This window comes from Podarcis tiliguerta (assembly GCF_965153285.1).
Source record: "Podarcis tiliguerta genome assembly, chromosome: 16".
Taxonomy (NCBI): domain Eukaryota; kingdom Metazoa; phylum Chordata; class Lepidosauria; order Squamata; family Lacertidae; genus Podarcis; species Podarcis tiliguerta.
Window position 1 is genome coordinate 15384720 of NC_139549.1, and position 19574 is coordinate 15404293.

Sequence of the window (19574 nt, forward strand, 5' to 3'; positions counted from 1 at the left end):
CCTGCCAAAGGGCCAAGTCAGTGCATAAACCTCCGGCGGGACTGCTCGAACCGCTGCAGACCCCGAGCGAACCGTGGGAGAGGGTGGCCCTGGACTTTGTCACGGATTTACCCAGCTCAAGGGGTAAAACGGCAGTGCTAGTGGTGGTGGACATGTTCACTAAAATGGCCCACTTCATTCCGTGCGCGAAGGTGGCCACGGCAGAACAGACCGCCAAACTGTTCATAGACCACGTCTTCAGGGTGCACGGTCTGCCATGGTCTATGTTGTCCGACAGGGGGCGCCAGTTCATTTCGAACTTCTGGCAGAAGCTGATGGGTTTCCTGAACGTCAAGATCAACCTAGCGTCGGCGAGACACCCGCAGACCAACGGCCAAGCGGAGCGCGTCAACGCCATCATGCAGCAGTACCTGAGATGCTATGCAAATCAGCAGCCGACAACCTGGGTGGACTACCTGCCGCTCGCTGAGTTCGCCTACAACAACACGAAGCACGTGTCAACGGGGGTGACACCGTTCTTCGCCAACAACGGGAGGCATCCCAGAACCTTCCCAGGATTAGAGAGACTGGGGGAGGGGGAGCCACAGGCAGCGGAAGTCTTGGCGGCAGAATTGCAGGAGGTTCACGAACAGCTTAGGAGGCAGTTAGAGCTTGCAAAGCACGCATACAAACTGCAGGCTGACAAGCACAGAAGGGTTGGGGAGGACATACAGGTGGGAGACTGGGTGTGGTTAGCGGCCCACGCAGTGCCGACCAGATCACTAGCTAAGAAGAAACTCGGACATAAGCAGCTAGGACCTTACCAAGTTGAGGCACGGATCAATCCGGTGGCCTTCCGGTTGACACTTCCGGAGGGATCCAGAATGCACCCAGTATTCCATAGGTCGGTGCTCACGCCCTACAAAGCACCTCACCGATTTCAGGCGCAGGACACGGCACCAGACCCATATGGGGAGACCCCCCCAAGGAGGGAGTCGCCAGGAAGGGAACTCATCAACCAGGTCACAGAGATTTTAGACTCGAGATGGGGGGAAGAGGGAGTAGAATACTTTCTCGCCAGTGAAGGTACCCCGGCCAGCGCCAACCGTTGGGTGCCGGACTATGCCCTGAACGAGCCTCTTCTCAAGGAGGAGTTTCATGCCTTGTTCCCACACAGGCCCATGCCAGCCGAGTATTTCGACGACTGGCTTTTCACACCCACGCTTTCAACCAGCACCTTCCAGGGGTTCACCTCGGACGAGGAACCAGCAATGGAAACACGTTCCCCGGAGGGCTCGCCCTCGGGGTTTGCCTCAGACCGCTCGTTTTGGTGGGACGATCGAGGAGAGGAGCGGTGGAGCAGGAGGTGGCTGAGGGGTCCTTGGCAGGCAACGGACCCAGAGGAGACCGAGGGTGAGATGGACATGGACAGGCTGGGGGAGGACGTTGGGTTCGAGCATGGCGGCACGGAGATGGAAGCAGAGGAGATCGAGGTCGGCGAAGACAAGGAGGACGAGCCGGACTTATCCGGATGGATGCACGCCACGGGGGACGAACTGTATCCGCCATTCACCCCCACAACGACGGAGCACCCAGCACCCCCGCCGGAGGAGGGGGAGGGGGGAACGGGGGGCTTCGAGGGGGGGATGGATGTCAGGGGTTCAGGAACAGAGTCACAGGAGGGGGAGGAGTCCGAAGGAAATGTCAGCGAAGACAGCAGCCCGAGGTCTCTGAGTCTCTCCAGTGACTCGGAAGATTCACAGAAAGGGGCCCCCATAGTCAGGGCAAGGGGAGTGCCCAGGGGGGCACCTCGGGAAGAAGGGGCCAGAGGGGACTCAGAGAGTAGCAGCTGGAAATCCGGACCAGCGTCCCCCCCAGAGCGCAGTAGGGGGGAGGAGTCCCAGGCATCGGGATCAGGGGGCGCGCGGGCAGCGGGAGAACGTGAGGCAGGAGGGACCACACCCTCGTCAGGGAGCGAGGAAACGGTCATCAGGAAAGTTAAACGCGCGCGCGCGCCAAGTTCAAATGTACAGGAGGGCGGCAAGGTGGGCAGCCCGGGTAGGGAGCCAGGTCCTAAAGCCCGCCGAAGAGAGGGGGAGGAGTCAGAGGGGTCAACGTCTGCCTCAGAAGAGTCCCGGAGGGAGGAGACCCCTGGGGGTAGTAGGACCCAGAGGAAGAGAGAGAGAAGGAAGAGGTGGAGTAAGATTAGAGTCTTAAACTGGTGCGCAGGGGGCGGAGACTCAGACGGAGCTTCGCCGGTCTAGAGTCCAGATGTAGGGCTGGGACGCTGAGGCTTTGAAATGAAATCTATTCTTCAATAAAGACTTTGATAATTTACTACCGGCTAGCGTTGGTCCTTGGTGAGCTGGGACCCGGAGCCAGCCCTGACAGCCACCAACTTGGATGGCTTTAAAAGAGGATTGGGCAAATTAATGGAGGAGAAGCCTATCGATGGCAACTAACTAGACAGGAAGCTCTCTCTCACTCCATATGTCTGTCTCTCAGTGTGTGTTTGGCTACTGACAAGAACTCTGCAGCATTTGCAGGCCATCCTTAGAGGTTTCCTTGCACCTCACTTAGGGGAGGGGCCATCATAGCTCAGTGGCAGAGACCTGCTTGGCATGCAGAACCTCTGCTGAACCTCTCTCCGCTTAAGAAAAGAACCAGGTGCGAGCAGGTAATGGGAAAGCCCCCCCCCCTTCCTGCCCGAGACCACCCTGGAGAACCCAGGCACCATGCTCTGGGCTGGACAACCTGCTCTAAGGTGGCTTCCCATCTCTTAGTGAGCTCACCTGCTTGGCATTCAGAAGGTCCCAGGTTCAGTTCCCACCACCAGGTCAGGCTGGGAAAGCCCCTGCTGGTCAGAGCAGGCAGCACTGAGCTGGCTAGAGAAACAGGCTGACTTATAACCATAGAACTATAGAGTTGGAAGGGACACAGGTGGTCGTCTAGTCCAGCCCCCTCCAAGGCAGCTTCTGACAGCTTTGCCCCGTTTGAATAGATTGCATCCATCGTCTCTCTCCCTTTCTCTCCCAGTTAATGTCGGTGGCTACATCCAGGCAGTGCTGGACAGAAACCTGGCTGAGAACATTTCCCGGGTCCTGTATCCCAACGACAATGTAAGTTCTGTAATTTCAGTTTCCTGGTGTGTGAGAGAAATGTGCAGGTCTATTCAGGGAGTTGTGGGGAGACTAATGTAGAGGCTAGACTTGCATCTGATACCGCACATGATGAGAGCGAGCAGAAGAAAATAAAAGTCTGAGGTGATTTCTGAGCCCTTTTCTCCTATCTATGCTGGCTGAAGGACCAAGCCCAGGCACGCCCAGTTTGTGGTCTCCAGTATTCTCTAGGACGGCCCAGCATAAAAGTGGTGTGCCTTCCCCCAGGCGCTGTTTTCCAGAACAGCAGTGTGAGTGAGATGAGGGGGAGAAGGAGACAGGGACCAGCCCTACCATTGGACAGCATGGGGCAACCTCCCCAGGCAGCAGGCAGGGCAGCAGAGCTCCCCCCTCTTGTTCTTGAGCCCCCAACCAGTCTTCTCTCGTGTCACCTGGTGTCAGGAGCTGGAGTCAGAAGCAGGTGAGCATTAAAAAACACTTGGTGTCAGTGAAGTTAGCTCTTCATTCAAAGAAACCAAAACAGCGCAGGCCTCGTGATCACAGCAACCCTTCCTGGTAGGTCTTGTCCCAATGAGGCAGTTGCAAGGACGGAAGGACCCTGCCTTCCCAGTAATCTCAGACTTATTCACCTTGTCTCTCTTCGCTCCGCCCTCTTCGTTTCTCTGTGTGTTTTGGGAGAACAGGGGCGGCGGCGGGGGGAGCTGGTTGCAGAAGTAGTGGGGAGACTCCCTGGAATCTTCAGCAGCCTGTCTCTTGACCCCCCCCCAGCTTCCTCTCCTGCCTCTGAGGCTGGATCTAGACACATCAAAAAAACGTTTCAGGAAAACACATAAACTTTATATCACGTGGCCGAAAGACGGAACAAATGCACTGTGAAATGGTACACACTGGGAGCCCTACTTCCAAAGGTCTTTCTGTTTTCCACCTCTGTTGCTGCTGTTCTGCCTGCTGGTAGAGTGGGAGTGATTAGAACCCAGGACTCCTGGCTCCCAATGGGATCCTGGGCAGCACCTGTCAATTTCTTGAGAGACGTGGACAAATTTCAGAAGGGGAGCCCTGCTAGGGTTGCCATACGTCCTCCTTTTCCAGGACACATCTCTTTTCCAGGTCTGGTTGCCATACGTCCCCTTTCCCCCCGAACATGTTATCTTTTTCAGGAGTAAAATCTGTCCAGGCAGATTTTTAAAATTTGGCAAAATGTCTGGGGTTTTTTTGTTTGTTTACAGTACCCCAATATTGTTTTTCTAGTGCATTAGACTCAGATCTAAGGCACCCAGCTAAGCTAGTCTGCCACAGAGAATCACAACAGGGCAGCATCTTAAACTATCCACATACTGTACTGTATAAATCTCTTCTCTTGTGGCTGAACTAAAAGGACATTGACTCAGCAGCAAGATATTGGGGAGGAGTCTGAGAGGGTAAGAGGTAACAGCCCCCTGCCCTTAAGGACAGTCCATATGCACAGTTTAATAAACTTTTCTGTGCACACTTACGTTCACAAAGATGTGAATATGAGCCCAAGTACTTTCATGTCACAAGCGAGGGAACAATATGTATGATGATGATGATGTTGTTGTTGAAAGTTAAGAATACTGTTACTAGCAGTATAACACAGCTTCTATAGCCTACATACAGTAAAGGTAAAGGTAAAGGTACCCCTGCCCGTACGGGCCAGTCTTGACAGACTCTAGGGTTGTGCGCCCATCTCACTCAAAGAGGCCAATGGCCAGCGCTGTCCGAAGACACTTCCGGGTCACGTGGCCAGCGTGACATCGCTGCTCTGGCGAGCCAGAGCCGCACACGGAAACGCCGTTTACCTTCCCGCTAGTAAGCGGTCCCTATTTATCTACTTGCACCCAGGGGTGCTTTCGAACTGCTAGGTTGGCAGGCGCTGGGACCGAACAGCGGGAGCGCACCCCGCCGCGGGGATTCGAACCGCCGACCTTTCGATCGGCAAGCCCTAGGCACTGAGGCTTTAACCCACAGCGCCACCCGCGTCCCCTCTACATACAGTAGGGGTATTTAAATGAGAATCATCATAGCGTTCCGTAGTTAAAAGCAGAAGTCGGCAAATGTGTCCTCTTTTTTGCTCTTCAAAATATGGCAACTCAGTAGGTTGTGGGGCCGGGCAGTCATCTTGCGGTGTCTTAAAAACAAATGTGGCTTTTGCTCTTAAGTTGCCACAATGCTCACCTTTTTGCTTATGGGAATGGGGGAGGGGGGCTCCCAGGAGATACGCTTCCTTCCTCCCCTGCCTTCCTTGTGCTGACCTTTGGGTTCCCCTTGCCTCCCTCCTCCGCAGTTCTTTGAGGGCAAGGAGCTGCGCCTGAAGCAGGAGTACTTTGTCGTGGCCGCCACACTGCAAGACATCATCCGCCGCTTCAAGTCCTCCAAGTTCGGCAGCCGCGATCCCGTCCGCACCTCTTTCGATGCCTTCCCAGACAAGGTAGCGGGGCTGCTTTCTCTGATGGGGGCTTGGAGTGCAGGCTGCCCTGGTGTTTGGGGCCAGCATTGTTGTCAGTCGCCTGCCAATGTCTCCTCCGCGCCTGTTGCTGCTCCTCTCTGTCCCTTGGGCTCAGCAGAAGTGGCAGCCGGTGACAAGGATCGGCAGCTGGCCTCCCTTGCTCCCTTGCCTGCCTGTTTTCACTCAGCAGTGTGCAGAGGCCAGAGGGAGAGCCAGGTTCATCTGGAAATGGGGGCTCCTGGCAGTTACACTTCCTCCCTCCCGTGAGGACTCTGCAATGGGGTGGGAGCAGGGCTAGATTAACCATTAAAAGATAAAGGTACCCCTGACCATTAGGTCCAGTCGTGACCGACTCTGGGGTTGCGGCGCTCATCTCGCTTTATTGGCCGAGGGAGCCGGCGTACAGCTTCCAGGTCATGTGGCCAGCATGACTAAGCCGCTTCTGGCGAACCAGAGCAGCGCACGGAAATGCCGTTTACCTTCCCGCCGGAGTGATACCTATTTATCTACTTGCACTTTGACGTGCTTTCGAACTGCTAGGTTGGCAGGAGCAGGGACTGAGCAACGGGAGCTCACCCTGTCATGGGGATTCGAACCGCTGACCTTCTGATCAGCAAGTCCTAGGCTCTGTGGTTTAACCCACAGCACTACCCGTGTCCCTTGGATTAACCATTAAGGCAACATAATCATGTGCTTAGGGCACCAAGGGAAGGGAGCCACAGGGCTGCCTTGATTTCTCCATTCTGACCTCTCTACCTGATTCTCTTTCCTTGCTTCCTCCAGGTTGCTATTCAGCTCAACGACACCCATCCCTCCCTGGCCATCCCAGAACTCATGAGGGTTTTAGTGGACATTGAGAAGCTGGACTGGGACAAGGTGAGGAGCTGCTGGAAACGATGCCTTATGAGGAACGGCCAAGGGAGCTGGGCATGTTTAGCCTGGAGAAGAGGAGGTTAAGGGGTGATATGATAGCCATGTTCAAATATCTAAAAGGATGTCACATAGAGGAGGGAGAAAGGTTGTTTTCTGCTGCTCCAGAGAAGCGGACACGGAGCAATGGATCCAAACTACAAGAAAGAAGATTCCACCTAAACATTAGGAAGAACTTCCTGACAGTAAGAGCTGCTCGACAGTGGAATTTGCTGCCAAGGAGTGTGGTGGAGTCTCCTTCTTTGGAGGTCTTTAAGCAGAGGCTTGACAACCATATGTCAGGAGTGCTCTGATGGTGTTTCCTGCTTGGCAGGGGGTTGGATTCGATGGCCCTTGTGGTCTCTTCCAACTCTATGATTCTATGATTCTATGGACTCTAAGCAATGGTTGGTGCCAGAGCAGGGTGGACGGATGCAGAAATCCTTCCCCATGGAGCTTATTTATGTAAATAATGTCTAGCCCGCCTTTTCATGAGGCAGCTTATGACTATTTAAAACGACAATGAAGTCACAATCATAAAATGCATTTCTATGTACCCGAGCGCTAAATGAAACAAGACCCAACAGCCAAAGGAAACTCTGACAGCAGGAAGAGGAATGTTATGTTAATGATGTTGTTTATTTATATGCTGCCTGTCAGGCCCAAACCCTCCCAGATACACACAAATACAGATACACAAAAAAATACAATCATGCAAATGCAAATGCTACAAACGATGCAAATTCAAATCCTTTCAGCAGTATAAAAACCCAACACATCAGTGTTCCTGCTAAAAAGCCAAAGAACATTCCCTACAAAAATAAAAACATTCAGAGAAAACAAGAATATTTAAGAAGTATCTTCATCTTGTGAGGGTCCCAGGCAGGGGTCAGGCAAGGCAGGGGGAAACTGGTGGCCCTGGGTGGCTCAAGCAGCCTCTCGCTCCAGCACCCATTTTCTAAAGGAGCCCTGCGCCCGGCAAGTAAGGCTCGCTGGCAGGCAGGCAGAGAGAGGGAGCCAGGCAGGTTTCCCATAGGAGGGACACCCGGAGAATGGGCTCTTACCACATAATCCCAGGACAGCTCCTGGGGGCTCCTTGTAGCTGCTCCGATGTGAGGGACAGGCTCTCTGGGGGTGCTCAAAGAGTGCCTCTGCTTACCCCTTCAAAAAATGAACCCTAGGATCCAACAGAGACCCCTTCCCCTTGGTAGCTCTGGCTGAAATGAAACCCTGGGAAAGGCTCAGGTCCCGCAATCCTACCAGGTGGACAGAGAAACCACGAAATCAAAAGCCTGGTCAGGCCTGGACCAGCAGGGCAGAAAGGGTGGGAGGGTGGCTTTACTTTGGGCTCCTTTCCCAACAGCCTTTCTAAAAAACATTGTTGGTAGTAGCGGTATTGAAAGGGGTATATTGGCTTGTGTCCATGTCCTCCCGTTCCAGGGGCGTGTCAAGGAAACAGGAGGCAGTCCTGTTAGAAACAAGCTTTTAATTGGGTCTCCCTTTCACGGTTGTGCTCCTCCTCACCAGAGATACCTCAGGGGTTGCATTGTGGGGTGGGGATCTCTTATCTGCTTTCTCCATCACTGTTTTCTGGTCACTTTTGAAGACTCTGCAGAGCCACCATCAATCGGTCAGGCAGCAGGATCCTCCTGAGCTGGTCCAGCTTGGCTCAAGGGCTGCTGCTGCTTCTCTCTCTCAGTCTCTCTCTCTCTGTCCCTTCTAGGCCTGGGATGTCACAGTGCGAACTTGTGCCTATACCAACCACACCGTGCTGCCAGAGGCTCTGGAGCGTTGGCCTGTCCACCTCTTTGAGGCCCTTCTGCCCCGCCACCTGGAGATCATCTATGAGATCAACCAGCGCTTCCTCGATGTGAGTTCAATAGCCCCGGGTGGGAGAGAAGGGAGGCCACTGGGGGCGAGCGGAGGGGGGGTGAGGAGTTGGGAGGAGCCTTCCCTGCACCCTCCCCAGGACTGGATGAACTATTAAGCAAAATAAGAATGTGCTTAGGGCATCGAGGAAGGAGGGCACCGCAGGAATTCCTCGTGGACGGATTTTTAACATGAATGGTCACAAATTTGCTCTTCTGAGCATTCACTTTCTCCACTGAAGTATATTAAAAAATCACAACAGAAGAACTATTGCAACAAAGAAGGCTGGATGATGCCTTATCTCTACAGTGGTACCTCGGGTTACATAGGCTTCAGGTTACATACACTTCAGGTTACAGACTCGGCTAGCCCAGAAATATTACCTTGGGTTAAGAACTTTGCTTCAGGATGAGAACAGAAATTGTGCTCTGGTGGTGTGGCAGCAGCGGGAGGCCCCCATTAGCTAAAGTGGTGCTTCAGGTTAAGAACAGTTTCAGGTTAAGAACGGACCCGTGGAACAAATTAAGTACTTAACCAGAGGTACCACTGTACTATGTATAGAAGCAGATGTGTGACGTAAGGTTTGTTTTTGAAGATCTGATCAAAGGTTTTGCAATTATTTTCAAATATAAATAAAGTGCAGGCACACAAACATTATTTTCCATCTTACTGTGGGTTTCATTTCTTTTTGAAAAATAAAAAATTACATTTTGCAGGTTGTTATTGTTCATATTTTGAAATAGGTATACATGGGGGCACCAAAATCTTTAAGGTGCGTAGGGCCTCTAAAGGTCTTAATCTGGCCCTGGCCCTTCATCTACCTCTGGGGAAGGAGCTCGAGGGCTGAGTAAGGAAGGCAGGCACCCCTCAGGTCACTTCCAGTCAGTGCCTGAATTGTTGGGCAACAGAAAACTGGGGGGCCCTGAATGAACACACTCCTATCCCCGCTCTTTTTGCTAAATCATCTCTCTCTCCAGTGGCATTTTAAAAGCAAAGTGGTCGGGGGGGGGGGGGGGTTGGTTCCACTTCCTCGAATTCAGTGTTTCCCAAACTTGGGTCTCCAGCTGACTACAATTCCCATCATCCCTGACCACTGGTCCTGCTAGCTAGGGATGATGGGAGTTGTAGTCCAACAACAGCTGGAGACCCAAGTTTGGAAAACCCTGCTCTAATTCAAACCCTGGTTCTGTGCTTGAATTTGGGCTTGGAGCAGAGATGGCGGGGAGGGGATGGGCCCTATAAATGGGAATGGGTGTTAATGTCTTCTTTGGGGCGCCCTTCTGTTCCCGCAGAAAGTCTATGCCAAGTTCCCCGGGGACCTCGACCGCATGCGCCGCATGTCTATGGTGGAGGAAGGCAGCGTCAAGCGCATCAACATGGCCCACCTCTGCATCGTGGGCTCCCATGCTGTCAATGGCGTGGCTCGCATCCACTCCGAGATCCTGAAGGCCACCGTGTAGGTACTCTGCCCCACGACAGGCAGGCTTCACCCCCATTTCCTTTTCTGCCCTCTTCTGGTCCCGTGACACATTGTTGGGTGGCTGTGATGAACATATGAAACTGCCAGAGTGTTGGTCTATCAAATTCCACAAGTGCCTCTAACTGCAATTCTCCTCTTCCAGGTTTAAAGACTTCTATGAGTTTGAGCCTCACAAATTCCAGAACAAAACCAACGGCATCACCCCCCGTCGCTGGCTGGTCTTGTGCAACCCAGGGCTGGCTGAAATCATTGCCGAGGTGAAGATGAGCAGGATGAGGCCCTCCCTGCTGGCTTTGCTATTTCCCCCATTTGGCCAAATGCAAAGACTTGGAGGTTTCACTAGAAAAACAAACAAGGAATTTTGGGCTGGTCAGCTCTTGCCAAAATATGGACGTTTAGTCTTAGTTGGATTAAGGCTGTGTGTGTGTGTGTGTGTGTGTGTGTGTGTGTGTGTGTGTGTGTAAGTGTAAAGGTGGAAGTATTGATTATTTGAAATCTGTTGGATATAAAATGCCATTGTATTTCTTCTTAAATACCCCTCCACTTGGCATTATAGAATCAAATTAATTTTTGCATCCATACCTTTGAGTTTGTGTGCTAGTTTTCTTCTGGCTTAAGGGACCCCTCTTCACGTGGAAGCCCAAACTGGATGGCCAAACTGGGCCTGCCATTAATTGCTGTGTTCGAAGTATGTGTGCGTGTGTGTAGAATTTAACCCTTTCTCTCTCTGCCTCCCCAAAGACTGCTATTTGCATTTTAAGGGAAGCTTCGTCTCAGTTTGCAGGTTTCCACAACAAAACACGTGCCCATCAGCTGCACTCCTGTGATTAACTGTCACATCCCATTTGGTCCTGAGATGAGCTGGCTGTGGCTCTTACATGGCACATCAGAAAGACCCTCTCCATGTGGCTTGGTGGTGCTTTCGATTATTATTTCACACCTTCCCTGATCAAAGCGTTGAAAACCAGGGATAGGTTTGGCCTTGTGTGAAGCCTCAGGACACTCGTAAATCTTACTCTTTGGACAGGAAGGGTGAGGGAAAGCGGCCAGCACAGAGGAGAGAGGGTGCGTGCCCCACACTCCCCACTTCCTGGGGGGCTTGTGATGAGTATTCTCTTGCCATTTCCTCCTCCAGCGCATTGGGGAAGACTACATCTCCGACTTGGATCAGCTGAAGAAACTCCTGAACTTTGTGGAAGATGAAGGCTTCATCCGGGATGTGGCAAAAGTCAAACAGGTGAGGAATAAGGGGTCCATGGGCCAGGGCTGGGCTGGTGATAGTACTTTGAAAAACAGTCAGGAACTGGGAGCTGAAAGGCCAAACATTCAAGGCACACACAAGAGCTCAGGTAGACTGTGTTGCCCAAGGGAGGCTCAACTGCCAAGTAAGGAAGTCCTTTTATCCTCCTTCCTGCCCAGGACGAACCAATGGGCAGCTGGGGTGCGGGGAGCCGCTCTGGAGATTCCTTCCCTGGGAAGAAGCTGCAGTTATATGCAACCCACCACAAGGGGCTGTGGTCAGCAGTACCCTGACACTCTGTGAACGCATGTGTGTAAGCCTCTCGTGCCATGCTGGCGCCCAGAAGATCCCCGTCCTGCCTGTTTGGCGGACTGCCTCCTTTCCCAAGGGAGAGGTTGGGTTCTTTGTCCTTCACTGGAATTCAGTGGGAATCATGATGATGCTCAGAGGCGAGAGTAGGGTTGCCACCCATCCTGTATAATATAGGATTGTCCTGTATTTCAATGTAAAATGCTGTGTCCTGTATTGATTCAATACAGGACGTATGAATGAATGAATGAATGAATGAATGAATGAATTTATTAATACGGTCACAGACCAGCTTCAACAGACACAATATCACAAATCATAAAAAATATCAGAAATACAAGGGACAATATGACAATGACAAGGATTTAAATATAAAAGTTAAAATTAATTGTTAACGTGCCCCCTGTAATTAACATTTTGGGGATTGGGCATTATGGGATACCACTTGCTTTCTGCGATTGATTGCACACGCACAGAATTTAGCTACATTTAGCTACAGGACGTAGTTCGTCACGTATTTCTGTTTTGCTGATTCATATTCTCTCTCTCTCTCTCTTTTCTATTGCGAGAGAATGGCGGCTGTTTTGGTTGCGTGATTTCGCACTTCACTGCCCCCGCCCCCCAAAAGTACTTTTTTCACACACACTGCCCGCAAATGCGCATTTGGAGGCAGTGCACAGAATCGCGGGCCTGGAAAAAAAGCGGGGGGGGGGGGGGGATTGCTCCGCAAAATCACATGAGATCATGTCAACACAAATGGCCTCTGTGCTCTTTTGATTAAAACAAATGGGATGTCCCGATCCAGGACACTTGTGGGCTATGCAGCCCCCCAACCTGTCCTGTTCTGTATTTGGTGCCCCCCGATAATGTGCCCCCCTCTTTGGCAGAAGAGAGTCACTGGATAGGGGTTGGGAGGGATGTAATGCGGTTTGAGAATCTGGAATCAAAAGTCTCGCTCTAGTAAGCAGCAATATCCCTTTTGTTAAATCAACTGATTTTGCAACAGGATAAAACGGGTTGGGCCCTGTGGTGTTTCTCTTGCGTCCACAGTTATGTTTTTGGGGGTGTGCTCTGGGAAAACTCACACCCCTCTGCCTTCCCTCCCACATCAGGAGAACAAGCTGAAGTTTTCTGCCTACCTGGAGAAGGAGTATAAAGTGAAGATCAACCCCAACTCGCTCTTCGATATCCAGGTGAAGAGGATTCACGAGTACAAGAGGCAGCTGCTCAACTGCCTCCACATCATCACTCTCTACAACCGTGAGTAGGGGGCTCTGCCTATTCCTACCCCCTTGATGTCCCCTTCCCCTGGGGGAAGTGGGCACACCCACCCACAAACTCCTAATTTCCGCGTTTTGGGACTGGTTGGGATTAGGGTTGGGAACTGGCGGCTCCACGTTGATTCCAGCCACCAGGGAGGGGGCTGAGTTGAGTGGTCACCAGCTCCCCCCCCCTCCTGGAAGGGCTGAGAAGGGGGGGGGGGCGGGTGTGCAGCAGAGAGAAGGAGAGTCAGGAGCAGTGCTATTTTTCTAGAAAAAGAGGAGCCGGAACTCATCATGAATGCCTCCCTCGTTCTCTTATACAGCTGTACCTTGGTTGTTGAACTTAATCCATTCCAGGAGCCTGTTTGACTCCTGGAACTGTTCGAAAACCAAGGCACGGTTTCTGATTGGCTGCAGGAGATTCCTGCACTCAATCGGAAGCTGCGTCAGACGTTCGGCTTCCCAAAAACATTCGCAAACTGGAACACTCACTTCCAGGTTTGCAGCATTCGGGAGCCAAAACGTCTGAGTACCAAGGCGTTTGAGAACCAAGGTACGACTGTAATGGCAATGGCTGTCTGTGGACAAACGCCGGCTCCCTCTGCCTGAAAAGCGAGATGAGCGCCACAAGCCCATAGTCACCTTTGACTGGACTTAACCTTTACCTTTTTAAAATAATGTGCAGTGTTTCATTGTTTTAAAAAATGTGGAAAGAATCAGCTGGAGCGGGGGCTGATGAGGGCTTGCCCAAGGCATTTTGATGCCTGCACAATTTAATGTGCAGAAGTCGGCTCAGCATTGTCTGGGAAGCACACATGAACGCATACACACTGATACTGTGCTCCAACACTGGCTACAGCGAACCAGCGCTTTGGTGCCTGTAAAGTTAATTAATGCTGTCATGTTAATTAATGGGGGTTGTGGGAAGGCTGGTTCCCCCTCTCCCCCCTTCTGTGGCCCTAGGCCTCTCCTCCCCCAAAGCTGGGATGGGGCAGCGCCCGAGAGAACCTCCTTTACCTCCTTTCTGCTGCCAAGCATTAGAGGGAGAGTTTGGGCAACCTGGTGAAATCTGGTGGTGTGGGGGCATTGCAGCTCCCTGAATCTGGAGCAGGAGGTCCCAGAGTGTTGCTGTCTGTTTCACCTTTTTCTCCTCCCTGCAGGGATCAAGAGGGAGCCAAACAAGCAATTTGTGCCACGGACGATCATGATTGGAGGCAAAGTGAGAGCCATGAGCGGTGCAGGGTGGGGGTTGTTGTCTGGGTGAGGGTGGAAAGTCTGGAGAGGGCTGGGGCAGCTAGGAAGGAAAGGGTTGGTTGGCGCCTTGTATGCCCCCTTCCTGCAACTCCTGCAGCCAAGCTGGTGCCAAATGTCTTGCTCTGCTTTCCTTTGGACCGCATCAGTGAGACCAAGGGGGGGGGGGGGCTTGTCATCTGCAGACCCAGGACCTCCATACACCATGCCCAGGGAGGTCACTTTGGCAGGGGTTTGACTTCACCCCCGGAGGTGCACTCCATTGTCCCTTGAGACAGACGGATGGCAACCAGAAGTTTTGGCCCATTTCTCCCACCTGTTAGGGCCACCTTAAATCTTCCCTTCCCCATAGGCTGCCCCCGGCTACCACATGGCCAAGATGATCATCAAACTCATCACGTCCATTGGGGACATTGTCAATCACGACCCCGTCATCGGAGATCGGCTCAAGGTCATCTTCTTAGAGAACTACCGTGTCTCGCTGGCTGAAAAAGGTAACTCAGGGGCCAGGGTGGGCTTGCGGGATTCTGTCAGCTGACCAGCTTCAGCCCACCTGGGCTCATCTGGGGGTTGGGATGGCATTATCCTTCGAAATTTGCGATGAAGGCTTCTGCCTGAAATGCACACCAAGACGCATCGCAATACATATTTTAGAATGTGTTTAGAAATGCATTCATCAAGATAAAAAAAAAATTCAGTATGTTTTGTGATAATATATTTTAGCACAAATTTTTTATTTCGTAAAATTTGTACGCTGCTTGATGGTTTTTTTTTAAACAAAGAAACCTCAAAGTGGTTTCAGATGAAAAAGACTGAAATTATCAATAAGAAAAATTAAAAACAAGTTTTGAAAACTTTCAGGAAGTTAAAGTAACAAAACAGATTGACTTTCTAAAAAATAATGTGGATTGAAAACAACCACCACACACACACACACAAAATTTGCAGGTGGATGTGCAAATGTGATCGGATGGAGTTCTTATAAATGAGCCCGTCTGCGATTGACATAGGCTGGAAAGGAGGAAAATTTCCCCATCTCTTGGGTGGGCTCCTCCTGTCCCTTTGTGCTCCCCCCTGAGCCCCCCCTCCTGCTTTCCCTGCAGTGGTCCCTGCCTCCGACCTCTCGGAACAGATCTCCACAGCGGGCACAGAGGCCTCTGGCACCGGGAACATGAAGTTCATGCTGAACGGGGCACTGACGATTGGCACCATGGATGGTGCCAACGTGGAGATGGCTGAGGAGGCTGGCGAGGAGAACTTCTTCATTTTTGGCATGCGGGTGGAGGACGTGGACGAGCTGGACAGGAAGGGGTGAGTGTGCCAGTGGGGGTTGCTCATTCTGGGCCCCATTGACCTTCCTTGGCTCCTGGGCTTCTTCTGCCCGGCCTTCTGGCCTTTGCTGCCATTTCAAAGTGCTCAAAGTGGCCGTACCATGAAGGCAAGGAGGCAAAGGCCAGCCCTGTTGTTAGAGATTTAAATGCCTATATAGTTTCAGACCCATCTTAGTCCAGCTCCCCTCTTTCTCACAGCAACCCACTAGTTTCTGAGCACAGTTCAAAGTGTTGGTGCTGACTTTTAAAGCCCTAAACGGTCTCGGTCCTGTATACCTGAAGGAGAGTCTCCACCCCCATCGTTCAACCTGAGATCACTGAGATCCAGCGGCGAGGGCCTTCTGGTGGTTCCCTCATTGTGAGAAATGAGGTTACAGGGAACCAGGCAGAGGGCCTTCTCGGTAGTGGCGCCCACCCTGTGGAATGCCCTCCCTTCAGATGTAAAGGAAATAAGCAGCTATCTTATCTTTAAAAGACATATGAAGGCAGCCCTGTTTAGGGAAGTTTTTAATATTTAATGCTGTATTGTTTTTAACACTTCACTGGGAGCCGCCCAGAGTGGCTGGGGAAACTCAGCCAGATGGGCGGGGTATAAATAAATTATTATTATTATTATTATTATTATTGCTCCTGGGAAGGCTATGTGAGAGATGAGCACAGTAGGCCTCTCCCCACGTTGTTTATGCGTGAGCGGTCTTCAGGGCTAGACTGCCACTGGTGCTAGAGGTGCCACAGCCATCACTGAAATCATTATCCTGACCTAAGAACATATGGAAGGCCTGGGAGGGTGTGGATACTACACACGCTCTGAGTTAAATTCTGCCCTTTCTCCTCGCCCCCTGCCCCGCAGCTACTGTGCCAAGGACTACTATGACCACATCCCTGAGCTGAAGCAAGTTATTGACCAGCTGAGCAGCGGCTTCTTTTCTCCCAAGCAGCCAGACCTCTTTAAGGACATTGTCAACATGCTCATGTATCACGACAGGTGAGACGGCTGGGCATTGGGGTGGGGGAGTGCTGCTGCCTTGCTTGCCAGAACCCTCTGGAGGCCTCAGCGCTGCCAAATTCTTCCTTTCCATCTCTTTTTGTGGTGCCTCTGCTGCTCAAGGTGCGTCTCGCCCTGTCTGCCCCGTAAACAAATGAAACGAACCTGGCCTGGGCACTGGTCACAAGGCATCCTTTCTCACCTTTTGAGAGAGGGAAGCTTCAGGACCAAACACTCAGGGGTGGGCAAGATCTCAATCTCCCGTTCATGGGCCAGATTCAACAGGTGTGGACTTGTAAATTTGGAAGGGACCACGAGGGTCATCGAGTCCAACCCGCTGCAGTACAGGAATATGTTTGCCCAACCTGGGACTCAAACCCATAACCCTGAGATTAAGAGCCTCGTGCTCAACCAACTGAGCTATTCTGGGAGGACCACCCACCTGCCAATCGCCTGATGTAGCAATGAGGTCAGACTTCAAAGCAGTGGTGGTGTGGGAGGGGTTGCCAGGAGTCCTGGGTGCTCCTTTGAAGTCCGGCCAGCCAGCTGGCTTCCGGCAGGGACTGGCTGTGGGCTAAGAGTTGTGGGCTGTGTCTCTGCCTGCCCCACACCTGCCATTACCTGTAACTTTTTGGGGGGCAGGGGTGTGTGTGGAATAGCCAGAGGCTCTTCACTCCTGGGCTTAATGCTTAGAACCAAAGTGTGTGTTGGGTTGTTTTTTTTTTTGCCCATCTAGTCCAGCATCCTGTTTTGCCCAGTAACCCAGCAGATGCCCCCCATCAGAACCCGGGTGCCACAGCCCCCTCTCCTCACTTGTGATGTCCAGCTGGCATCCAGGGGCCAGTGAATTTGTTTAATCCTCTTTTTGTTCAATTCCACTGTGCCTTTGGGGGGAAACCTTTCGCCTCTCGTTTTAATTGCAGGCATGGGTTGTGGCATGTGGGATGGGGATCCTTATTGGGACAAAGATTATCTTCCCCCCACCCAAAAAAAGTGGCTATGAAACCTTTTTTTCCCTAAGGGTAGGGGTGGAGTTTTGTCCCTGGCATGGCTGGGAAGAGAGAAGCTTCCTCTCCGTCTATTTTCTGGTCTGAATAACAGTGCCCCCCCCCAATGCACCTATAGTTAATTAAAGAAAAGTGAAAAACTCCCATCTCCCCCTGGTCTTCTGTTAGGGCCACTATTTGCCCAGCAGGTGGCAGCCTAAGGTGGCACTGGCTGGCCGAGGGAGGTGGGAAGGAACAATCCCCTCCAAATCCCGCTCCTGAGCTGATGTTTCATCTCTTCCTGCACTGGCTCTCTATGGGTGTGGAAGCTGTTCATGGCTTACACTTTCCCAAATGTTGTGATAGCCTGTAGTTGTAACTCCTGGGATAGCTCAGTTGGTAGAGCCTTGGGCTATTAATCTCAGGGTTGTGGGTTTGAGCCCACATTGGGCAAAAGAGTCCTGTGTTGCATCACAGATAGTGAGCCCTTGTGATTCTACAATTCTATGATTCCACAGGCTTTGCTGGGATTTGCTGGGTGCAGATTGTCAGCTTACAGGATGTACTTTGGATTCTCTGTGTGTGAGGAGGAGTTGTTTTGTGGCTGCTCCTGTTACCCTAGTGGCTGGGGTGTGTGTGACTGTGTGCGTGCGTGCGCCCGCTTAGAGGCAAGAGGGCAGCAGGGACAGCACTGGAGGTGTAAATGACTATCGGACTTTGAAAAGCTGCTACCACTGGATCAAGTCCACCAGTTATGTTGGATTAATTAAATGAAAGAGTTTTAACTGGATTTTGAATAAATGCGCAACCCATCGCCACCGCTTTGAATTGCGTTGTTATGCTTCTCTCCCCTCCCTGTAGGTTCAAAGTCTTTGCCGATTACGAGTCCTACATCAAATGTCAAGAAAAGGTCAATGCTCTTTATAAGGTGAGGCAGTGCCCCCCACATGCCCAATGGCGGTGGGATGGGGACGGCGTTGGTGAAAAAGGACCATTGCCGTGTGCATATGTGTTTTCATAGATCAGGTGTCAATGCCAGATGTGCTAAATGACAGGGAAGCCAAGCAGCTTCAAGCAGACCTCAACCATTGCTCTCTGACTGTCACCCCAGCCTGCTGCTTGGCATCTCCCTTGTATAACTCCTAACTCCAGTCCTAAAACCCTAACCTAAAACACTGGCATTGTCTTTCAAACTGACTCTTGGTGGAGGAAAGGAGTGTCATGCACTGGTTGGACACAAGAGGAATAGTGGGGGGAACCCCCAAGGGAAGAAGGCTCAGAGCCCAGGGAGAGTTGGTGGGACAGCAAGGAGACATCAGAGGGAGAAGACTGGGAAGAGGCAACAGGGCTTAGTGAGCTGGGAGAGTCGGTGGCAGAGAGAAGTCCAGAATCAAGAGGCAGAAGCTGAAGCAGATGAGTGGGAGGAGGGAGGCCAAAGCAGCAGAGATGATTAAATTCTAACACCTATTACACCCAGGGCTTTAGGGTGTCTTGCATCCACAAACTCATAACAGTACGAATCCCAACTTTAAAAGGAAATCCTTGTAGTTGAACCTCTGGCTGCAGGAGGCCCCTAGAGCTGGTCCTCTCCAATGGTTTGGGAACATGTTGGCAGGGGTGTCCAGGTGCCCACACACTGAAATGTGGGGGGGAGGCTCCCTTCTTCCCTCTCATGATTCGCTGCTTTGATCTCCATCCGCAGAACACCAAGGAGTGGACCAAGAAGGTGATCAAGAACATTGCTTGTTCCGGAAAGTTCTCCAGCGACCGCACCATCGCCCAGTACGCCCGTGAAATCTGGGGTGTTGAGCCCAGCCGCCAAAAGATCCCCGCCCCTGACGAGCCTCGGGAGTGAAGGACCCCCCCCCATGTGCCATCAGCAACTTCAACGGGGCAGCTCAAAATCAATGGGTCCCCCACCCCCCTTTTTCATCTGGCTCCAAATGTACAATCACTTTTTCTTGTAGGGGGAAGGAGGTCATAGGAGGAGATTGTTTTTCTGTCTAGGTTCCCCCTCTCCCCATTTTAGAATCTGCCCCATAGGAGCTGTGGGCAGGCAATTCGGCCCAGTCCCACTTCTCCCCCCTTCCTGCCATGCTCTGCTATTTATTTTAAGGGGGGGGTCCACACCTTGATTTTACAGCCCATCTCTGCTTCTGAAGCCCTCCTTTTGTTCAAAGGGTGAGGGGTGTCTATAGCTTCCCTGCTTTTTAAGGGGGCTTCTCTGTCCCATTTTTATCCTCAAGGGATGTATTGCTGGGTAGGGGGGATTTTATCTCCTCACTTTTAAAGCAGCACTTGGCCTGTTTTGTCAAAATGGGGCAACAAGGCTCCTGGAGGGGAGAGGGCGCCATACCGGATGAAAATAATAATAAAGGTTTTAAAAACTA

The 19574-nt window shown here is 51.8% G+C and overlaps 1 protein-coding gene across 1 annotated transcript in view; it reads left to right on the forward strand.

The window, feature by feature from the left end:
- PYGM (glycogen phosphorylase, muscle associated) overlaps positions 1-19574 on the forward strand; it is a 35124-nt gene extending 15550 nt beyond the window's left edge. Inside the window, exons 6-19 of the mRNA XM_083417046.1 lie at positions 3016-3098; positions 5401-5544; positions 6346-6438; positions 8195-8341; positions 9633-9796; positions 9963-10077; positions 10956-11057; positions 12482-12629; positions 13792-13850; positions 14235-14376; positions 14986-15193; positions 16064-16198; positions 18046-18112; positions 18887-19574. Of these exons, the coding sequence (XP_083273172.1) occupies positions 3016-3098; positions 5401-5544; positions 6346-6438; positions 8195-8341; positions 9633-9796; positions 9963-10077; positions 10956-11057; positions 12482-12629; positions 13792-13850; positions 14235-14376; positions 14986-15193; positions 16064-16198; positions 18046-18112; positions 18887-19039 (1760 nt within the window). The 3' untranslated portion in view covers positions 19040-19574. The remainder of the gene's footprint in view (positions 1-3015; positions 3099-5400; positions 5545-6345; positions 6439-8194; positions 8342-9632; positions 9797-9962; positions 10078-10955; positions 11058-12481; positions 12630-13791; positions 13851-14234; positions 14377-14985; positions 15194-16063; positions 16199-18045; positions 18113-18886) is intronic.